A 19,606-nucleotide genomic window follows, 5' to 3' on the forward strand; every position below is an offset into this window, starting at 1 on the left:
GACCTGGGCATTGTCCCTAAGCAGCATCCTACCACTTCAGCCTCAGCTAACATTCTGGCTTTTTGTGGTTAATTGGAGGTGAGTTGCACAGATTGCCCTGGCTTTGAACAGAGATCCTTAGATCTCAATCTCCTGAGGAGTTAGGATTACAGGCATGAGCCACCAGCACCCAAACAAGGGCACTTTAAAGGAAAAGCTAAGCAATAAGGAAATACTACACTGAGTAAAACACGCAAACAAGGTCTCCACTTTTCATTAATTTACAATTTGAGATTTGAAATGTGCAATTTCAGAGACATGATACATAAGACAACCATAAGAAAACATTACAAAACAGAAAAACAAAATCAATCCTGTCCCCAGACAAAATTTTAGGAAATAGTCTACAGATACAACTAGAAAATGGAGTTTCAGGAAACATTTACCAGGGAGAGAAAAATACTAGAGGAAATAAAACTTGAGTGCAGACAAGGGAAGCAGATACAATCAGCAAAGGACACAGCACATTTGCCAGAGGTCATACAGGCCACAGGGATGGCTTCTAGATCTAACTGGGCTCAATGAATGATGTTGGACATTTTTTATAAGTTTATGATCTTTTTTTGCCAGTCCTAGGCTTGAGCTCAGGGCCTGAGCACTGTCCTTGAACTTTCTCAAGTCTAGAGCTCTACCACTTGAGCCTCAGCACCACTTCCAGGTTTTTTTCTATCACTGTACCACTAGGCCAAACTCCCGGACCATGATCCCATTTCTCATCTCAAGTAGGTAAAAGCTAAGTGACAACTGGTCCCTGGATGAAATAACAACAATGAAGATAGGAAGTTAAAACAAGAATGTGGTAGAACCAAGGGAAAGAAAATAATGTAATCCTTTTTTATCTTGGCTTTTGGTCTTGGCCCTAGAGAAGATGAGTAGAGCTTCTTGAAGCCCTCAGTTTCCCAGCTCAGAACATCAGGGCAGACTAGAGCTTTGATGCTCAAACCCAGCCAGTGATCAAGATCACAGACCTGGCTCAACAGTCATTTATGTGGAAGTTGGATCGATGTAATTCCACCTCAGTGTCATCACTTCAAGTGATGTAAACCAAATCCTGTAAGACTTCATAGCATCTTTCAATTCTCCTAGGCCTTATATGCATATAAATATTCTGCTCTTATGAGTGACATATCTGGCCTATCTTAGCTTGTAGCTTTTAAGGAAGTTTGGAAATGAAGTGACTTGCTGGGGAATGAGTAGCTGGACCTAGAAACAAAATCTTCAGAGTTCAGCCTAGTTCTTCCTCTCCAGAGAAGAGCAGTGCCCCAGACAAAGCTCTTCACAGATGAAATAAGCCTTGACTCACAAACTCACACGCTCCAGAAATCCTTAGACAAACTTGCCTCCACACTCAGCAGGGGTTAAAACAGAGAGACATGAGGAGTGGGACTCATAATGCCAACAATGGACGTTCACTATTTTATAGGAAACCACTTATGGCTGAGTTTTGAAACTGTTCTTGAAATTAATTGCAAACAGATGGGACTTGCAAGATTCGCTGAACTCTGACTCCAGTCTCCGTTCACTTCATCTTCTCCCTGAAAGCAGACTCCTACTGGGGAAAGTGAAAGCCAGAAGACCTCATCAATAGTCAAAGGGGGTAAGTGCTTCTGATTTTGAATTTTGTGGTATGTAAATGAAAGCTGGAATTTTGCCTCTCGAGCAAGGCACATCCACCCCAACACTGGCCCCACTAAAGAATGCTTCTCACACACTGCCTTTTAAGGTGGTTGGTGTCCTCGAGAGCACTGCAAGGCTCAAGAGTTTCTTCTTCCTCTTTGCTTCCATTTAGGAGTGTGTGTAAGGGATCACCTGAAAAATCCAGCCTTGCTTTTCTCCAGGAGAGCAGTAACTCCACAATTCCTGCTGGGACCTGAACCAACTTGAAGAGATCCCCTGAAATCAGCTGTAATACCAGTCTCTGTCTCCCTTTATAGCCTAGACTATTTAGCAGGCAGCTAAGAATGGCAGAAAAGGCTCCTGGCCTTTGAGGCTCAGAAGCCCAAGTGTCAGTTTCTCTAGATCTCGTTCTTTCTGTGACTCTTTTATTCACAATATTCCTTTTCTCCTTTCCCTACAATTCTAGTTCCTTTTTGTTTCCATCCTTTTTTTTTTTTTTTTTCTGTAGGTCGCGGGGCTTGAATTCTGGGCCTGGGTGCTATCCCTCAGCTCTTCAGCTCAAGGCTAGTGCTCTACCACATGAGCCACAGCGCCACTTCCAGTTTTCTGGTGGTTAATTGGAGAGAAGAGACTCATAGACTTTTGTGCCTGCACTGGTGCCCAGCTCTTTCCCATCTTATTTAATCTTCTTGCTTCTTCATAGGCTGATTGCTAGCTCATCTCTTCCTCCAGAGGAAGGTAAAAAGACACTGAAACAATTGGATAGGGTGCCTCTGATAGCAGGTACAGGTGCAGACTACTTTCTTGTACCCATCTAGCCACTACCATATCTTATACATAATGGCAGAGACAGGAAAATATGGCAGTCTGGTAATCATCAATATAGCCTCTTTATGATATATTGGACTAATGCAGTGGTTTTCAAACCTGCATCCACTAGAGAATCCTAACAGCTCAAAAACATTGCAAAATGACAAATGTAACTGTAATGCCTCTATACATTATTCCGACAATAAAATATATTTTTTTAAATTGTAAAATGAAACAGAACAAAAATAATGTCTGGGGTCCCATCCCAGAGAGTTGGGTTTAATTGGCATGGGGTGGGGCACAGGCATTAAGATCTCTTTAAGCTCTCCAGATATTTGAATGTACAGTCAGGAAGAAGAAATTTATGTGGCTGTAAGTGCAAAGTTCTGAATGAAAAGCTGGGCACTGTGGTTCACGCCTATAATCCTAGCTACTCAGGGGGCTAAGATCTGAGGATCACCTTTTCAAAGCCAGCCTGGACACTAAAGTCAGTGAGACTATTCAGTTAACCACCAGAAAATCAGAAGTGGTGCTGTGGCTCAAGGTGTAGGGCAGTAGCCTTGTGCTAAAGAGCTCAGGGACAGCACGTAGGCCCAGGGTACAAGCCCCATGACAAAACAAAACAAAACAAAAAAATAAAAAAACCAAAAAAACACACACCCAATTCACCTTCATTCAGAACTTTTTTGGGTGCCTGGGCATTGTGCCTGAGCTCTTCAGCTCAAAGCTACTGCCCTACCTCTTGAGCCACAGCCCCACTTCCCCTTTTCTAGTGATTAACTGTAGATAAGAGTCTCTTGTGTTCTTTAGTGCCAGGCTGGGTTTGAACCACAAGCCTGAGATCTCAGCCTTCTCAAGTATGAGCCACCGTGCCTGGTATGAATTGGGATTTTAATCAATAGAAAGCCATTGCAGAGTGAGCAAGTGAGAAAATGTAAGGAAGACTGTAATGTACTGAGCAGATTCATCCAAAACAAGGACCTGGTGAAAGCCTAAGGCAATAGTCTAATTAAAGGTAATAGAGCTTGAGATCAAGTAGTGGCCCCGAGGGTGGGAGAAGGGGATAGATTTCCTAGAAAGCACAAGTCTAGACAGTTTCAGGACTGTCTAGGGCAAGAAGAAGAGAAGGCGGTCATCTTCCGCTGGCTCAAACCTACTGTCTTGTCCCTCCTATTCTGATGTTTACCAAACACCACAGAAGAAAGAATTTCTAATAAGTTAAGACCCCAAGAGAAGAAAGAATATAGCAACTGTTCCTTTGCAGGGATTAGATTCAAGGACAACTTATCTAAGCAACAAAGATGGAACATTCAACCCTTAAAATAAGGCAGGTATCAGCAGCGTATGCCTGCAATTCTAAAGATCCTGCTTTGAAGTCAGCCCAGGCAGAACCTGCCAGCCTAGAGTGACATAGTCAAGTGAGAGCCCTAGGCCCTGAATCAAAACAAAACTTTAAAATGAAGCAAAAACATCTAGACCACTCCTGGATTCTGAGAGAGAATGAATTCATTCTATCCAATGTATTAGTCTCTCATGTCCTTGTGTGAAATGTCAAAAATACCATCAGGATTTCTAGGCCACCTCAACACACCAGCCTCAGGTCATAATAAGAAAAAAATATAATATCAACTACAACTTGACACGCTTTCCTAGGTATTACCCAACAATGAATTGAGTAGGGTGAATGGCTAAATGGAATCACTTACACAGAGTACAACTGTATTCCAAACAAAGGCTCTACTCTCCTAAGCTGAAATCTTGTGGGGCTCAAGAGGTAGTCAGTGAGATGACCCTTTGGAGGTAGTACCAAAGAGAACACAGATGATTTCATGTTCTTAGAAGACAGCAACAGACAGAAAGAAAATAGTGCATAACTAAAAGTGAACTTCTTAAGTCCTATTTTCAGTACTTCTTAAATCCTGTTTTCCCTCACGTCTCCCAGAACAACCAGACCTTTTGTTTAATTTGTTTATGGGATGTGTGATTAAATGGATCACTCTAGAGCACAACAAATTAAGTTAGTTGTTCTTTTATTGTAGAGGAAAAAAATATCCTGAAACATGTGTTAAATAACATAATTCATTCTTCAGGGTTATGAGTCTCCTGACCACCTCAATGAAATAAGCTGTCCCTCACCCTCGTCAACCGCTCCACTGTCATTATCAAAGGCAATCCAAACACTTTCCAAACTTCTGCATACATACCGTTATTTAGTTCAAAGGTAGACAATAAACAATTGGTAGATAAATTAGAAGACAGGTGAGATAAAAAAAAAGATTAAGAGATTAAGAAAGAAGGGTGTATAAGATATTCACTACACCATTCCTTTGACTTAATTTTTGACGTAATTGTTTTAGTGTAATCATGCTTATTCTTTTCTAATTTTCCTTTAAAATATATGCAATGATTTCTTTTCAAACCAGAAATAGAAAAAGCTCTTCCCTAGGTACCTTCTTTTCTATTCTGTCTTAAAAAGCTTCCAAAGCTTTCAGAAAGCTTAAGAGGTGACGGTACACTGATGTGATTTTGTAGTTCTCCGCGAGTCAAACTCATCGAAGGTCTGTGACAGTCACTGCCCGGTCCACAACAGTCACATGGTTACAGTTCTGTAATGGAGAGAAAGAAAGGTAAAGTTGTGGAAAATTCTCAGGGTTTTTTTTTGGGGGGGAGGGATTCAGGGGTCACTTGTGGAGACTGGGTGCTGTCCCTGAGTTCTTTTGTTTGAAGCTAGGGCTTTACCACTCTGAGCCACAGTTTCAGTTCCAGTTTTCTGGTGGTTTATTGAAGGTAAAAATTTCATGGACTTTCCTCCTCAGGTTGAGTTTGAATAATGATCCTTAGATCTCAGCCTTCTGAGAAGCCAGGATTATAGACGTGAGTTACCAGTATCTGACCTGAAAATCCATTAAAAAAAAAAACCCCAAGCCCTTTATTTCAAAACTGGTAGTTCTAAGTTTAGAAGCCAGATCACTCCCACTATCTACTGCTCACAGACTGAATCAACACCTGCCCATATACCTTTTATTTTTCAAGCGCATGTACAAATGTATTCTAGAGTCATTTGTAAAATGCACATTGAAAAAGGTGAATGGGGGTCATTCTGCCAATGAGAAAATAAAGGTCACCTATTATTTCCTGGGAGAATGCTCAGAAGGCATAGAAGGATCTTCATAACTAGAAACCAGTGCTTGTGTGCCAGGATATAATTTTTCTGGTTGTATAGTCTCTATTTCAACACCTTCATATGTAGACATTTATAGTATCCTAAGATAGATCCATCTATTTTTTTTTTTTTTTTTTAGCTTCCCGAGGCTTGAACTTAGGGTCTGGGCACTGTCCTTGGACACTTTTCTTTTTCTTTTTTTTTTTTTTTGTGGGTCATGGGGCTTGAACTCTGGGACTGAGCACTGTCCCTGAACTCTTCAGCTCAAGGCTACCATCCTACCCCTTGAGCTACAGCCCCACCTCAGGTTTTCTAGTGATTAACTGGAGACAAGAGTCTCACAAACTTTATGCCCATGCTGGCTTTGAACCTCGATCCTCAGATCTCAGGCATAAGCCTGTACACCCGGCTCATTGGACACTTTTTCTCAAGGCTAGTACTCTGCCACTTGACCCACAGCTTCACTTCTGGTCTTTTCTGTATATGTGTTACCAAGGAATTGAACCCAGGGCTTTGTTCATTCTTGTCGAGCACTGTACTGCTAGGCTACACTCCTGGCCAGATTGATCTATTTTTAAACGGATCTGTCTGAAAGTTCTCCCTGTCAGAAAGTCTCAGTTTAGTGCTGGGGTTGGCATAAAGAACACCCAATACTTGGTTATATATCACCTGTTCTACCACTTGAGGTCAACTCAGATTTGTCCTAGAATTTCTCTGCTAACACCCTCAGTTCCTTTTAAGTGAGAGTTTGGAGTCTCTTTTCCATGTTGATCACTTGTCTTTGAACTCAAAGAAATAGTAACCACCAGCAGGCCAGTGTGCAGTAAAGCAGCACTAATGCTTAAGATCTCAGGAGCAAATGGAAATATACTGATCTTATCCTTAATCAAACTTGTTATAACAGAATGCAGCTTGGGAAAAACCCAACTTCCTAGGAAGGTCATAAAATCCCTATTATATAAACACAATTTCAGAATCAAGTATACTCAATTTGCTTTTCTTATGTGGCTTTTTCCTTTGCAATGAAATCTCTTGTTTTAACAACACTACAGTTAGCCCTTAGTACTAAACCTTATGAACAAACAAAATCGCCAGTGGCTCATACATGTAATCATGGTTACTCAGGGGGCTGAGATCTGAGAATTGTAGTTTGAAGTTAGCCATGGCAGAAGTCTGTGAGACTCTTATCTCTAATTAGCAAAAATCCAGGAGTGGAGCTCAAGTGGTAGAGCACCAGCCTTGAGTGAAAAGCTAGAGGCAAAGTCCTTGGCTCTGAGTTCAAGCCCCAGTATGTGCAACAAAACCAAACTAAACCAAACCAAACCACAACCAGAAAAACCTTATATTTAACAAACCAGTTATTGAAGTATATACTTTCTGTACTTTTTTTTTTTGGTGTGATACTGAGAATTGAATCTAAAGCCTTGTGTATACTATGTCCATGTTTTACCACTAAACTATACCTCCCAGGTCCTACTTTATTTAAACCCCTCAGCAACTCTGCAAAGTATGTATTATTACTACTAGTACCATTACTATTACTTACTCCTTACAGATGAAGTCTCAAGAAGGGAAAGTAGCCTCAGAGACATGTGGGTATTAAGTGTCAGAGCTAAAAGTATGATCTATTCCTAGCTGGAGATATAACTCAATGCTAGATCACTTGCCCAATATGCAAAGCCTTACTTATGATCCCTAGTATCACAAAAGTAAAAAGAAAATCTATTTCTATCCTTCTCTGCTTCCCATGTACATCCTTGTTACGGAGCTCCAGGAAGATAAGTAGCAGGGCTGATCTAAGTGAGGCAGAAAGAATGGTGTCCCTCTTTAGCAATGACTGTCCTCCTTGGTTGAAATATAGTGCCCAGTCCTTCTAAGAGATACATACACAGAATAGTGGTGGATCCTTGCTGTGTGGATGAAATCCTTTCTGTCGACAAGAGGAAATCTCTTCTAGACCATGGTCGGTTAATTTAAAAAACCCTGTTCTGAAATAAAAGAAGGCAGGCTCAGAGTCAAGAAAACATGTTCTTCCATGCCTAGAATATATGTGAGTGCGTGCGTGCGTGCACACGCGCACACACACACATACACACAGCAAGACAAAGGTAATCTTGAGATAGTTTTACAAAGAAGAAACATGTCTCTTCTCTGGTAAACAAATTGTAATTAAAAAATGATTCAGTTCAGGCCGGGAGTTTGGCCTAGTGGTTAAAGTGCTTGCCTAGCATGCATGAAGACCCAGGTTCGATTCCTTGGTACCACATACATACAAAAAAGGTGGAAGTGGTGCTGAGGTTCAAGTGGTAGAGCTCTAGCCTTGAGAAAGTCCAAGGACAGTGCTCAGGCCCTGAGTTCAAGCCCAGGACTGGCAAAAAAAAAAATGATTCAGTTCTATTAACACATAGTTTTGCTGGGAAATCACAGTAAATAATGAGATCTGGAATGAAGCCAGGTGTAGCGAATCATACCTGTAATCCTAGCTTTTCAGGAGGCAGAGGTAGGAGGATCAGAAGTTTGAGGCAAACCCAGACAAAGAAAGTGAGATTTTATCTCAAAAACAAAAAACAAAAAGGCTGGGGACTTAGTTCAAGTAGTAGAACATTTTCCCTGGGTTCAATTCCTAGTATTTCTAGATTTGAAATAAGAAGTAACACTCTTGAGATAATGAATTCTGTAATTCAACATCAAATTCTTGAAATTCCTATTATTTCAAATTAGATAGTTCAAATTTCTTGAGTACTTTTCTTAGAAAAATAATAAGTTGTTACTTGGCTATCTTTTAAAACAGGAAATTAGGTTTATCAGGAAATGGTGCTTAAAGGAAGTATTTTAGAGTAGGCAATAACTATGACAGCTTATAAATTTTATTTCAAAAACAAAAACAGAGGCAAAGTCTCAACAGTAAAGGTAGCAGGGCACTGATGGCTTATGCCTCTAACCCTAACTATTCACAAGACTGAGATCTGAGGATTGCAATTTGAAACTAGCTCAGTTGGAAAGTCTGTGAGACTCTTATCACCAATTAACTACCAAAAAGCTGGGTAGAGTGCTTAGCCTTGAGTGAAAAAGCTAAGGGACACTGTTGAGGCACTGAATACAAGCCCCAGTACTGCACAAAAAAACCAAAAACCAAACAAAAACAAAAACCAACAACAACAAAAAGCCTTTGCCCCGACATGTGAAAGGGTATCAATGTATGGGAATTAATGCACCATCTATCTGGCAAATATCATGTAACCCTTCTATTAATTACAATAAAAAATATATGAAAAAAACTAAAAAAAAATTAACAAATAAAAATAGTATTATTGAAAAGAAAAGAAAAGAGATGGAAGTAGAGCTGTGGTAGAGTGTTAACCTTGAGCAAAAGGACTCAGGGACCATACCATAGGCCCTGAGTTCACCCCCAGAACTGGCAAAAAAAAAAAAAAAGAAAATTTTGGAAAGTTCCTTAAAAAACAATGAAGTTTTTTGCCCTTTGTTTTCCTGGGCAACAGCTCACTGGAATGGTAAAGTTCTATTATAGGAAGCAATCAATTTGTAATGTAAGCAACATGCTATATATCCAATTTAGTTTGTCCATAGCAAGGTTTTACAATGGAACTACAATGTATATTTCAGTAAGATTTAAACTTTTGGGTCACATATCACCAAAATGTTTTGGGAAGGTCAATTTAGAAAACATTGTTTTTAGACCTGAAAGAAATGGAAGCAATAAAAAATACCAAATATTAAATATATCAAAATAGTCCTAAAAAGATGAAGCAGAGGCATTTTTCTTATATAGAATGGTTTTGCTAGCTATTTGCCTTGGAAATAATTTGTAGTCTGTTGGTGATTTGTGATACTTTTAAAGTAGATAAAATATTTTTATTGTTTCTTTCTCATAGTAAAAAAACTTAACAGGCAAAAAAAAAGCCTTTGCTCCAAAAGCTGGCTTGTTTTCCTTCCTTCCTTCCTTCCTTCCTTCCTTCCTTCCTTCCTTCCTTCCTTCCTTCCTTCCTTCCTTCCTTCCTTCCTTCCTTTCTTTGTGCCAGTCCTGGGGCTTGAACTCAGGGCCTGAGCACTCTCCTTGAGCTTTCTCATGGCTAGTGCTCTACCATTTAAGCCATAGCACCCTTTCCAGCTTTTTTCTATGTATGTGGTATGGAGGAACTGAACCAGGTCTTTGTACATGTTAGGCAAACATTTAACTACTAGGCCAAACTCCGAACCCCCAAAGGCGTTTTTTTCTACTACCCTATTATAATAGTCAGGACCATGTCTCATGTACTCACTCCTGGAACTTGGGAGAACAGACGATGGCTATGGACTCTGGCAACATCATCTGATAAGAGCAGTGAGTGTGTAAGTCAACACTGGAGAGGAAGGCAGTCTGAGTGGGATGAGTCTGAAAAGAGAAAACAAACTAAAGAACTCTTTTTTTTTTTTTTTTTTTGCCAGGCCTGGGCTTGAGCTCAGGGCCTGAGCACTGTCCTTGGACAAGGCTAGAGCTCCACCACTTGAGCCTCAGCACCACTTCCGGCTTTTTTTTTTTTCCTATATGTGGTACCGAGGAACCGAACCCGGGTCTTCATGCATGCTAGGCAAGCATTTTAACCACTAGGCCAAACTCCTGGCCCTGGAGAACTATTGATAAGCACAGCCAGCCATGCCTGGGCTCTGAGGAGAGAGGCAAAGCCAGAGTTCTCAACAATTGACCCAACCTGTTTGAAGTACAAAGCTATTTGCAGCCATGATGGATTAAAGTTCATACTAAGTAAACCCTTTTCAGCACTGTAAACAAGTATTGTATATGTGAAGACATTCAAGTTCATTTTTAGTTCAAGATTTTTTTTTTACTCAACACAATAGAGTTGTGAGGCACTTTTAAATATTCTACTACCAAAAATTAGAAAAATATAACATAATGTATGCTAATTAGCTTAATTTAGCATCCTAGAATTATACCTCTTTCAAAACATGTTGTACATCATATGAGTAAATAAACTGGGAAAAATATGAGGACACTGGGCATGGGAAGAGTTATCTCTAGTGAAGAATACAATTGGAGAGGGGAAGGAGGTGAAAGCAACTAAGGAAATGAAGTTAACTTGGATCTAGGCAGAACAAGCAGCTGAACAGGTGGGGTTTTTCTGTAAAGAAATTGTGAGATGACATAAATATGGGGGGCACCCTCTACTCAAGCTCTTGGATGTGTCAGAAATGCTACTCTGTGCAGATCCATAGTTTTTGGATTCAGTGGAAGCTGTGAGAGGGTAATTTGTGTCTAATAGAATGCATGGCAGCACTAAGTCTGGGCAAGTGCTCATATTGTCTTCGCTTACAGTTAGCACAGTACAGACAATAAATATGAAATCACACAGCACCTTTTACTGAATTCACCCATCTGACTACTGGGAGAAAAGTCTCGTAGGAAAGTAAGCCTGTGTGGACTATGAGTAAATTGAAGACAGTGGAGGTGTTAGGCAGCTTAAACACTCATTGTGTATGGTTAGGGGTGGTGGCAGAAGGGCAGGGGAAAACAGGCAGAGAGAAATTGGGAAGGAAACACAGGGGTAGAGCTTTTCTCTGGGCTGTTTGTAATGGGAACTCAGACTGATTAGATCTGATGTGTTCTGGAAATCTTGGGGGGTATGAGGGCGGAGCACTGGGCTGCAGAGCTTGGGGGAGAAGAGATAATAGGATTAGATAATAGGATATGGTGCAGGTTTGAGGGCAGAGCTCAGGAATACCATGTGTGAAATACATTGATCTGCAATACTGAAACTTGAAAACCACTGAAAAACCTGAGAAAAGTCTGAGTAGAACTAGCCTAGGCTGAAAGGCATCTTGTGCCATGCTCTAATTACATGTGTTCTGACTTTTTGAAAGTAAATTAAGGTCTAGGTCCCAACTGTCAAACAAAGGTTTCCCTGAAGTTCTGGGCAGATAAAGGACTGGTGTGGAGACTAGCAGGGCACTCCATTTGCAGCCCAAGGTGCCTGGACATAGGTTAGGAGACCCATAGCTTAGGTAGCCTGGGTGGGGTAGGCGCATGTACACATGCGCGTGACATCGCCGTCACGGGCGACGGATGCTGCAGGATGCTCTCTTGCAAGAGCATCGTCTGCAAGACACCTGGGTTATAGAAACGGGAGTGGAGACGTTAGTGTAGGCACACAGGTGAGGTGGGCATTGCCAAGGTCAGGAGCATGGAGACCAGAAGTAGTCTGGTGATGTGGTAGGAGAGGAAACTGTCCTCCCGGGTGTTCAAGGAGAGATCATTTTTTTTTCTTCTGGGTAGGAGACGGGAGACTCGTGTGGTGGTGGTCCGGAGAATGGGGAAAGCTGCCCAGGGCACCTTCGTCCCCGGCCTGGAGACTGGAGAGGGGTCGGTTTGCTGCTTCCTGCTTTGGAAGGATTGAAGGGGCTTCTGGTAGTGGGGTTAACATGATGGACAATCTAAGTGTGTGTCTGCAGCAAGTATCAATAGCACGAGAGTGGCCTGTGAACGTTTCCTTTTTAAAAATCCTTTCTAAGGTTCAGGCTTTGATTGATGCAGTTTTGTAATTTCTAACAAATGATTAAGGTGTATTTGTCTCCTGGCAATCTCTCTACATGATGAAGAATCACCCACTGCTAGAACAGATGGTACATGCTGCCTAATATTTCGACATGATGGGAACCAGACTTAATACACCCCAAGTAGATAAATGAGTCTTCCTCCTGGCATATAAGAAAAAAGGTCTGCTCGTTCAGCAGTAGCCAAGAAGATATGGCAGATGGGGATTTCAGAGACCAATTAATTTATGCAGAAGAGCCCATCTATTTGAAAGGAGAATAGAGGCTGAAGGTAATCGGTTTAAGCAACGTCCAAGTGTGCTTTCAGTTTATCTCATTTGTTTCAAGATATTTATTTTGTGTGTGTGTGTGTGTGTGTGTGTGTGTGTGTGTGTTAAAGCATATTTATTTTCTTTTTGTTTTCTTGGCTGTACTTGAATTCGGTCTCAAGTTTGCTAGTCTAGTTCTCTATCACTGAGCCACAACTCCTGGTTGCTGGTTTTTCCTGTTGTTGTTTTTTGGTGTCTGTCCTAGGACTTGAACTTAGGGCCTGGGCAATGTCCTTGATTTCTTTTTTTTTTCTCTTCAAGGCTAGTGTGCTACTACTTGAGCCACTGATCCACTTCTGGTTTTTTTGATAGTAAGTTGGAGAGAAGTTTCCAATTTAAACCGAACCTAGGCTGGCTCCTGTTGGTTGCTTCTAAGATAAGGTTTCACTTCCTGTCCTGGCACATTATTGAACTATATTTAGCCTACTTTAGATTTCCTTTAGTTGCTGGGATCACAGGTGCATATCTCTGTAGAGATGGAGTCTCTCAGACTTTTCTGCCTGGCTAGCCTTAGCCCATGATCCTCTAGATCTCAGCCTCTTGAAGTACCTAGGATCACAGTAACCATCAGGGTTCCATTTAATTCTTTTTTTTTTTTTTTTTTTTTTTTGCCAGTCCTGGGCTTGAGCTCGGGGCCTGAGCACTGTCCTTGGGCTTTCTCAAGGCTAGAGCTCTACCACTTGAGCCTCAGCACCACTTCTGGCTTTTTTCTATGCATGTGGTACTGAGGAATCAAACTCAGGTCTTCATGCATGCTAGGCAAGCACTTTAACCACTAGGCCAAACTCCCGCCAACGCCCCCCCTCCCCCAGTATAAATTAACAGCTACAAAATGGTTTATGTTTATCTTAGAGGAGGTATTATTTTAGGTTACCAGACTGGAAAAAAAGACCTGATATGATTTTAAAAATGCATCAACCTGCATTGAGGGAGAAAGAGAGAGAGAGGTAGAGAAAGAGAGGTGTGCTAGTGAAATCACTTATTGTTTTTAAACCTATTGTGAAAAATTCAATTTTCCTGAAAGGAATTTTCCAAAAGTATACCCCACCTGTACAAATACCCATCACGAGAGTGAACACTTACACTTTTCATTAACTTGCAAAATGATTTCTTTGTGTGGCTTTGTTTGCAAAGTACCATTATCCAGAAGGCCAAGATTTGCTCACCATGGTGTAAGAGGTCTTCAGGGCAGAAGGTTATTAAGAGAGCACCCAGGACTGGTCCACCCAGGCCCTTAGGGAACATGAAAGAATGCTGGAGACCACAGGCTCGAACCGTTCCTATCTGATTATAATGTAATCCTTCAGACTGCTATGGAGCAATGGCCTATGTCAACCCAGTTCATCCCATGGTTAGAGCCTGGGTTTCTAACTGGGAGCAAACTAGGATGACACAAACCAATCCACGCCTAAAATCTACAGATGGGTGGCTTGAAAGATAAGGGACGGGGGTTCAATGAATAACTGAAGCTGAATAAAAAAGCTCTTTCTTTGCCCCTCAGTCTTCCTCCATGCTACTGTGTATGCCTTTTCACCTTCTTTCCTTCACAGTCAACTGTCTTGAGCAAATGTATATTATGTTTACTCTGTTGGGGAGAGAAGCAGGCACCTTCAGGAAGAGAAAACATGTAAAAGTGAAGGCTGAGGATGGTCTGGGTGTGTAGACAGGAGCAAGGCAGTCAGGTGAGAGGGCTAAGGATGGAGACAGGACGGAGATGGCCTCCAACTCAAAGAGTTGCCAGTGAATGATCAATATGTGACAATTTTTGATGAGAGAAGTTGATTTTGTAGTTTTTAAGGTATACAAAGAAGTACTGACCTTTTGCATTCTCCTCTTGAAAACAAATTTTTTTTTTTTGGGGGGGGGGGTGTCAATCAGGGAGTTTGGACTCTGGGCCTGGGCATTGTCCTTGAGCTTATCAGCTCAAGGCTACTGCCCTACCCCTTAAGACACAGTGCCACTTTCGGTTTTCTAGTGCTTATTTGGAGATAAGAGTCTCAAGGAGGACTTTAGTGCCTGGGGTGGCTATGAACTGAGATCCTCAGATCTCAGCTTCCTGAGTAGCTAGGATTACAGGTTGAGCCACAGCACTCAGACCCTCTTGAAATGTTATGGTATGAGTAAATCTATGGTTATCTTTTTTGTTTTGTTTTTTAATCCCAAAGGTAGATGATATGATGCGGAAACATCAAGTAGATGAAAAAAAAACCCTAAAATTCTAGCCATTTAGCTCTAAATTTTTTTTCTTGCTAGATCCTCATGCATACTTAGGTATCTTTAATTATTTCTGCCTTAGCTCTTCTACCTATATTCTAAATACTAATTATCCCCAAATTCTTTTTTCTAATTTTGTGATATGATATTCTTTGTGTCTTTATCTCTCTTTTAATTCTGACTAGGAGGAGTGGATGTTTTCTTCCCTGTAGGAAGATGAACTCTTCCTTAGTACTTCTGTTTTGGCACTTTCCTTTTGTCATATTACCTTGTCACTTCTGCTCTTTTCCTCCTTCTTTACTGACTCACAGGGCATAAAATATATCCAGACAATTACATGACAGAAGATGAACCACTAAAAAGATTGAGCAAAAGAAGCAAGATATAAAAGATACCATCTTGCTTCTCCCCATTCCTCCAGAGCCAGGCTCTTTAAGGTAGTAATCTCCATTTCACTTTTGCCACATAATCCCTATAAGTCTATGCCCACCATGACCTAAAACCCACTGATGTGAGGTCTGCAGTGATCTCAGCAAATCCAACTGTCTGATTCAAGTTTTCACCATGCCGGAGCACAAAGCACATGAAACTGTCCCCCACACACTGCTTCCTCACACACCTTTCACTTTTGATAGTAGATACGTTTGCTACCTCCCTTGGTAGCCTATCTTCCCAGTAGCCATTGAATCTTTTGTCTTGCCAACTCTGCCACTTCCAAAGCTACCAAGGCCGGTTCAATGTACAAGAGTCCCAGAATTCTTTCTTGCTTTGACCTTGATCTTGAGGACTTGCTTGTTAGTTTTTTTCTTAATAAAAATAAACTAATTTCTCTAGAAATCTGATATCTCATAAATACCTCAAATTCAACATGCTCAGAATTGAACCCCAATTCCAAAGTTAGTCATCCTTATATCCCCCAGTTATACTTAGGAGCTGATCACTGCCACCCCCATAAGCCAGTTCCCAAAGATCTGAGTCATCACCAACTCTTACTCATCATCCTGTATTACTCATTCCTGAATCCTCTGAAATCCCACGTTCATCATCTTCTTGCCAAACACACTACCATTATCCTGGCTCTCATCATCAATAGATTTTATTACCACCTTAACCTTAAATGAGCTTCCTGTTTCAACTGACCTTTAGATTTTAAAGTTAACATGCTAAATTTTCTAAAGTATGGCTTTGATCTTATCATTGTTCTGCTCATTTTTTTTTTTTTCAGTCATGGGGCTTGAATTTCAGGCCTACATACCATCCTTGAGCTCTTTTGCTCAGGGCTAACACTCTACCATTTTGAGCCACAGTTCCACTTTCATTGTTTGAGTAGTTAATTGGAAATAAGAGTTTCATGAGGACTTTTCTGCCTGGGCTGGCTTTGAATTGGGACCCTCAGATCTGAGCCTCCTGAGTAGCTAGGATTACAGGCATGAGCCACCAGTACCAGGCTCATTTTTTTTTTTTTTTTTGCCAGTCCTGGCTTGAACTCAGGGCCTGAGCATTGTCTTTGGGCTTTCTCAAGGAGCCACAGCACCACTTTAGCTTTTTCTGTGTATGTGGTCCCAAGGAATCAGACCCAGGTCTTCATGCATGCTAGGCAAGCAATCTACCACTAGGCCACACTCCTGGCCCCTCAAATAATTTTAATCAGAATTCTCCATTTACTAAAATGTAGAATTGTTCTGCATGTCTGGGCAAGGTTTCTAGAAAGACTCCAGTGTCATGGTAAAACCTATTTACCATTGTTTCTGATGCAAAGCATAAAGCCAGGCAAACCAAACTACTCATTGTTCCAGTGCCAAGTCCCATTGCTGTCCCCTTCACATGGACTCCTCTTTACCCTCAAGTTGTCCAAATTCTCACGGCAGATATACTTCCTTCCTCTGAATAACACAGTTCCCCCTGAACACTCGATTTCATGTGAAGAGTTGTTTATTGTCTATTTAGTTAATCTCCCTATTAAACTAAAATCAGATTTCACATATTTATATCCCCTGGCAGATTGGAAATAAGTATCTCTATCCTATTTATTACAGTGGGGAGCTACAGTAAAAGTTTGTTGAACTGCAGAAAAGATGAATGCCCGTGGGCCTGTCTCACAGGTCAGTATTGGTCTGTAAATTCTGACATGAAAGTATACGCAATCTTTTCATATCCAGAAACAAGTCAAAGAATTGTCTGCATCTCACAAATGTCAACACAATATGAAAAGCAAGTTAATCAGTGAGAATGAAGTGTTGTGGGCAGCAGAAAGAAAAATTAAGAATTCTATTTTACTTAACTAGATGCACAAGACATGCAAACACTTGGAAATTGTATACACTGGTGGCAACTCTGGTTGACACGAAGGTATTTGCTGTTTAATAAAGGCCAGCTGCCACCATCTTGAATTAATTCTTTGGCTCCTTTGAACTATTTTGATATATATTTCTTTTAGAACATCACTTGTATATGGCAGATATAGTCTCTAGGGCCAATACCTATATATACTCTAGGCTAGCATCCTATCAGCATTCACATGCACAGGGAAACTGGAAATCTAGAGAAATTAGTTTATTTTTATTAAGAAAAAACTAACAAGCAGAACATTAATAATGAAAAAGTCCTAGGTAGTTCCCAGAAATTAGTAATGGAGTGCAAACAGTTAATATGCTGACAATTGCATCTGAAGGAAGGAAAATAATCTGGAGATGATTTACTTGGTTCAAAGAAAGAAGCAAACAGTGTGTTTATAAGCACAAGGAGAGGAGACAAGTCCTGAGAGCTCAGATTTGCTTACATGAATCCAGCCCAGTGTGATGAGACTCTGCTGATCCTGTATGAGGAAAAGTTCTTCTTCATTTTCTGTGTTGCAGTAATCAGACCCAGCACTTTGCTTGGGGATGAGAACATGCGTGATGGTAAATTCATTCCTCATCTGCCAAAGGAGAAAACAACTCATCACAATCTCCTGGCACTCTAGCAAAAGTGTCTGTCATAAGAGTGGAAAGTTACACATCCGTGCAGTGAAGGCCCTTCCTATCAAGCATGACTTTCCTTTGTGCTCTCTGAATTCCTCATTTCAGTGGTCCACAAACCTAGCTACTCATGGGCATTGCTGAGCTGCTCCATAAAGTGACTGATCCTGAGATCAACCCCAGAAATCCCATCAGACGCACAGCTTAGGTAAACATCACAACCCTAGGGGATACAACCAAACAGGTCTACTTATGGTAGACCTGGTAGCTTCTTGAGAAGCTCCAGTTAGAATACCTTTTTTTCCCCTTCTTTATTCATGTCTAAAGCAGTTTACTTTTCACTGTTTAGTCCTTATCCTTTAAGGCTCAGGTTAAGTCTATTCCATTTCATTCTTTGATAGATGCAGCAGCTTAGGATTGGGTTCTAGTGCCTTCATTCAATGACCTTTCCTTCCTCATATTAGTGCTCAATTACACATTCTACTCAGTGTATTTCCATTTTTTTTTTTTTGCCAGTCCTGGGCTTGAGCTCAGGGCCTGAGCACTGTCCTTGGACTTTCTCAAGGCTAGAGCTCTACCACTTGAGCCTCAGCACCACTTCCGACATTTTTCTATGTATGTGGTACCAAGGAATCAAACCCGGGTCTTCGTGCATGCTAGGCAAGCACTCTACCACTAGGCCAAACTTCCAACCCTGTATTTCCCTTTTCTCCAAGTGATTGGAGACACCATGGGCCTAACACTTCAGATTCTTAGAATCTACGAGAAAATAGGTGCTCAGAATACAACATAAACATAATAAGTGTATCTTCCTACTAGATTTAGAATTAGGTATTTCTAACTACAGCATTAAAGCCAGTAGTTCAATTCAAGGCACACTGAAAAGCAACCAGATACAAAGTCACCAAGTTCAAAGTGACTATGATATATAGCCCGTGGAGGGCCTGGTGGTAACTGTCCCTGGATATCTTCTTCTTTGAGAGTCAGAGAAGGAAAAGGGGGAAGACACAGTCTCAAGTTGAGTAGGTTTTCTTTTTACCAGTTTTCCACAGAGAATTCCACAAGTTTCTACTCCCCGGGCAGTGTTGGCACTGGCTAACTGGAGAAACTGTGGACACAGCCTCCCAGGTACAACCACATGGCGCAATCCATTGATTGTAGGAACTGTAATGGAGAAGGGGAAAACGTCTGAGACCATGGAGCTGAATCTTCCTAAGCAGTCTTTACAGCTGACAGCCCCAAGAGAGCAATGCTGCCACTAGAATCTACAACCTTCAGGCAATGAGTGGGCATCCATCTTAAAGATACTCAAAATGGGCTGTTAAAGTCTTGTTTCCAACTTCTGGCCATAGCTGACTAGGAGCTGTACAGGTTAACTTTAGGTGTCAGCTTGCCTGGGTTAAGGAGTACCAGAGAACTGAGTATGTCTGTGAGGGTGTTTCTGAAGGAGACTGGATAGGTGTGTGCAACCGGACTGAGTAGGGAATAACTTCCTTTGGGGTGGGTGCTCCACGCTCAGCTGGGGGCCTAGAAGAAGAGAAAAGGCATGAGCAAAGGAAATAATCAGAATTACAGGTTTTCTGGCCTTTGGGCTCTAGGATTTGACCAGTGGCACTATAGCTTCTCAGGCATGTATCTTGAAACAGACACACAACTTCCCTGATTCTAAGGCTTTTAGAAGATGATTCAGCCATGCTAACAGCATTTCAGAATTGCCACCTTGCAGAAAGCCTTGCAGAATGTCTCAACCTCTATATTCATATAAGCCAATTCCTCTAAAAGCTATGGGGCCATAGTGGCCTCTACCTGCTTTTCAAAGGATGTTGTAGAGGGGCTGTAGGCTGAGGGACAGAACTAGCAAAGAAAGTCCTCATTCAAGAAATGCCTTTTAGAACTATGGGAATAGGGTAGCCTCTTGAGACCCTAACGTC

At 41.2% G+C, this 19,606-nt stretch overlaps 1 protein-coding gene and 1 long non-coding RNA gene across 3 annotated transcripts in view; one reads left to right on the forward strand and one right to left on the reverse strand.

The window, feature by feature from the left end:
* Window positions 1-4,402: 4,402 nt before the first annotated feature.
* Window positions 4,403-19,606, reverse strand: part of Stambp (STAM binding protein) — a 35,740-nt gene continuing 20,536 nt past the window's right edge. The window contains exons 6-10 of one of the 2 annotated variants that reach the window (XM_090336677.1): window positions 18,715-18,839; window positions 17,498-17,635; window positions 9,910-10,022; window positions 7,518-7,617; window positions 4,403-5,072 (exon numbers count right to left, since the gene is read on the reverse strand). In XM_090336677.1, the coding sequence (XP_090192803.1) occupies window positions 5,016-5,072; window positions 7,518-7,617; window positions 9,910-10,022; window positions 17,498-17,635; window positions 18,715-18,839 (533 nt within the window). In that variant the 3' untranslated portion in view covers window positions 4,403-5,015. The remainder of the gene's footprint in view (window positions 5,073-7,517; window positions 7,618-9,909; window positions 10,023-17,497; window positions 17,636-18,714; window positions 18,840-19,606) is intronic. The other variant, XM_090336675.1, reaches the window with a different exon arrangement.
* The window catches only part of LOC150060537 (uncharacterized), a 491,819-nt gene continuing 477,216 nt past the window's right edge, over window positions 5,004-19,606 (forward strand). Inside the window, exon 1 of the long non-coding RNA XR_016536236.1 lies at window positions 5,004-5,093. This is a non-coding gene — a long non-coding RNA (uncharacterized LOC150060537). The remainder of the gene's footprint in view (window positions 5,094-19,606) is intronic.

The sequence above is a fragment of the Megascapheus bottae genome, chromosome 7 (genome assembly GCF_031878675.1).
Source record: "Megascapheus bottae isolate mThoBot1 chromosome 7, mThoBot2.hap1, whole genome shotgun sequence".
NCBI classification, from domain to species: Eukaryota; Metazoa; Chordata; class Mammalia; order Rodentia; family Geomyidae; genus Megascapheus; species Megascapheus bottae.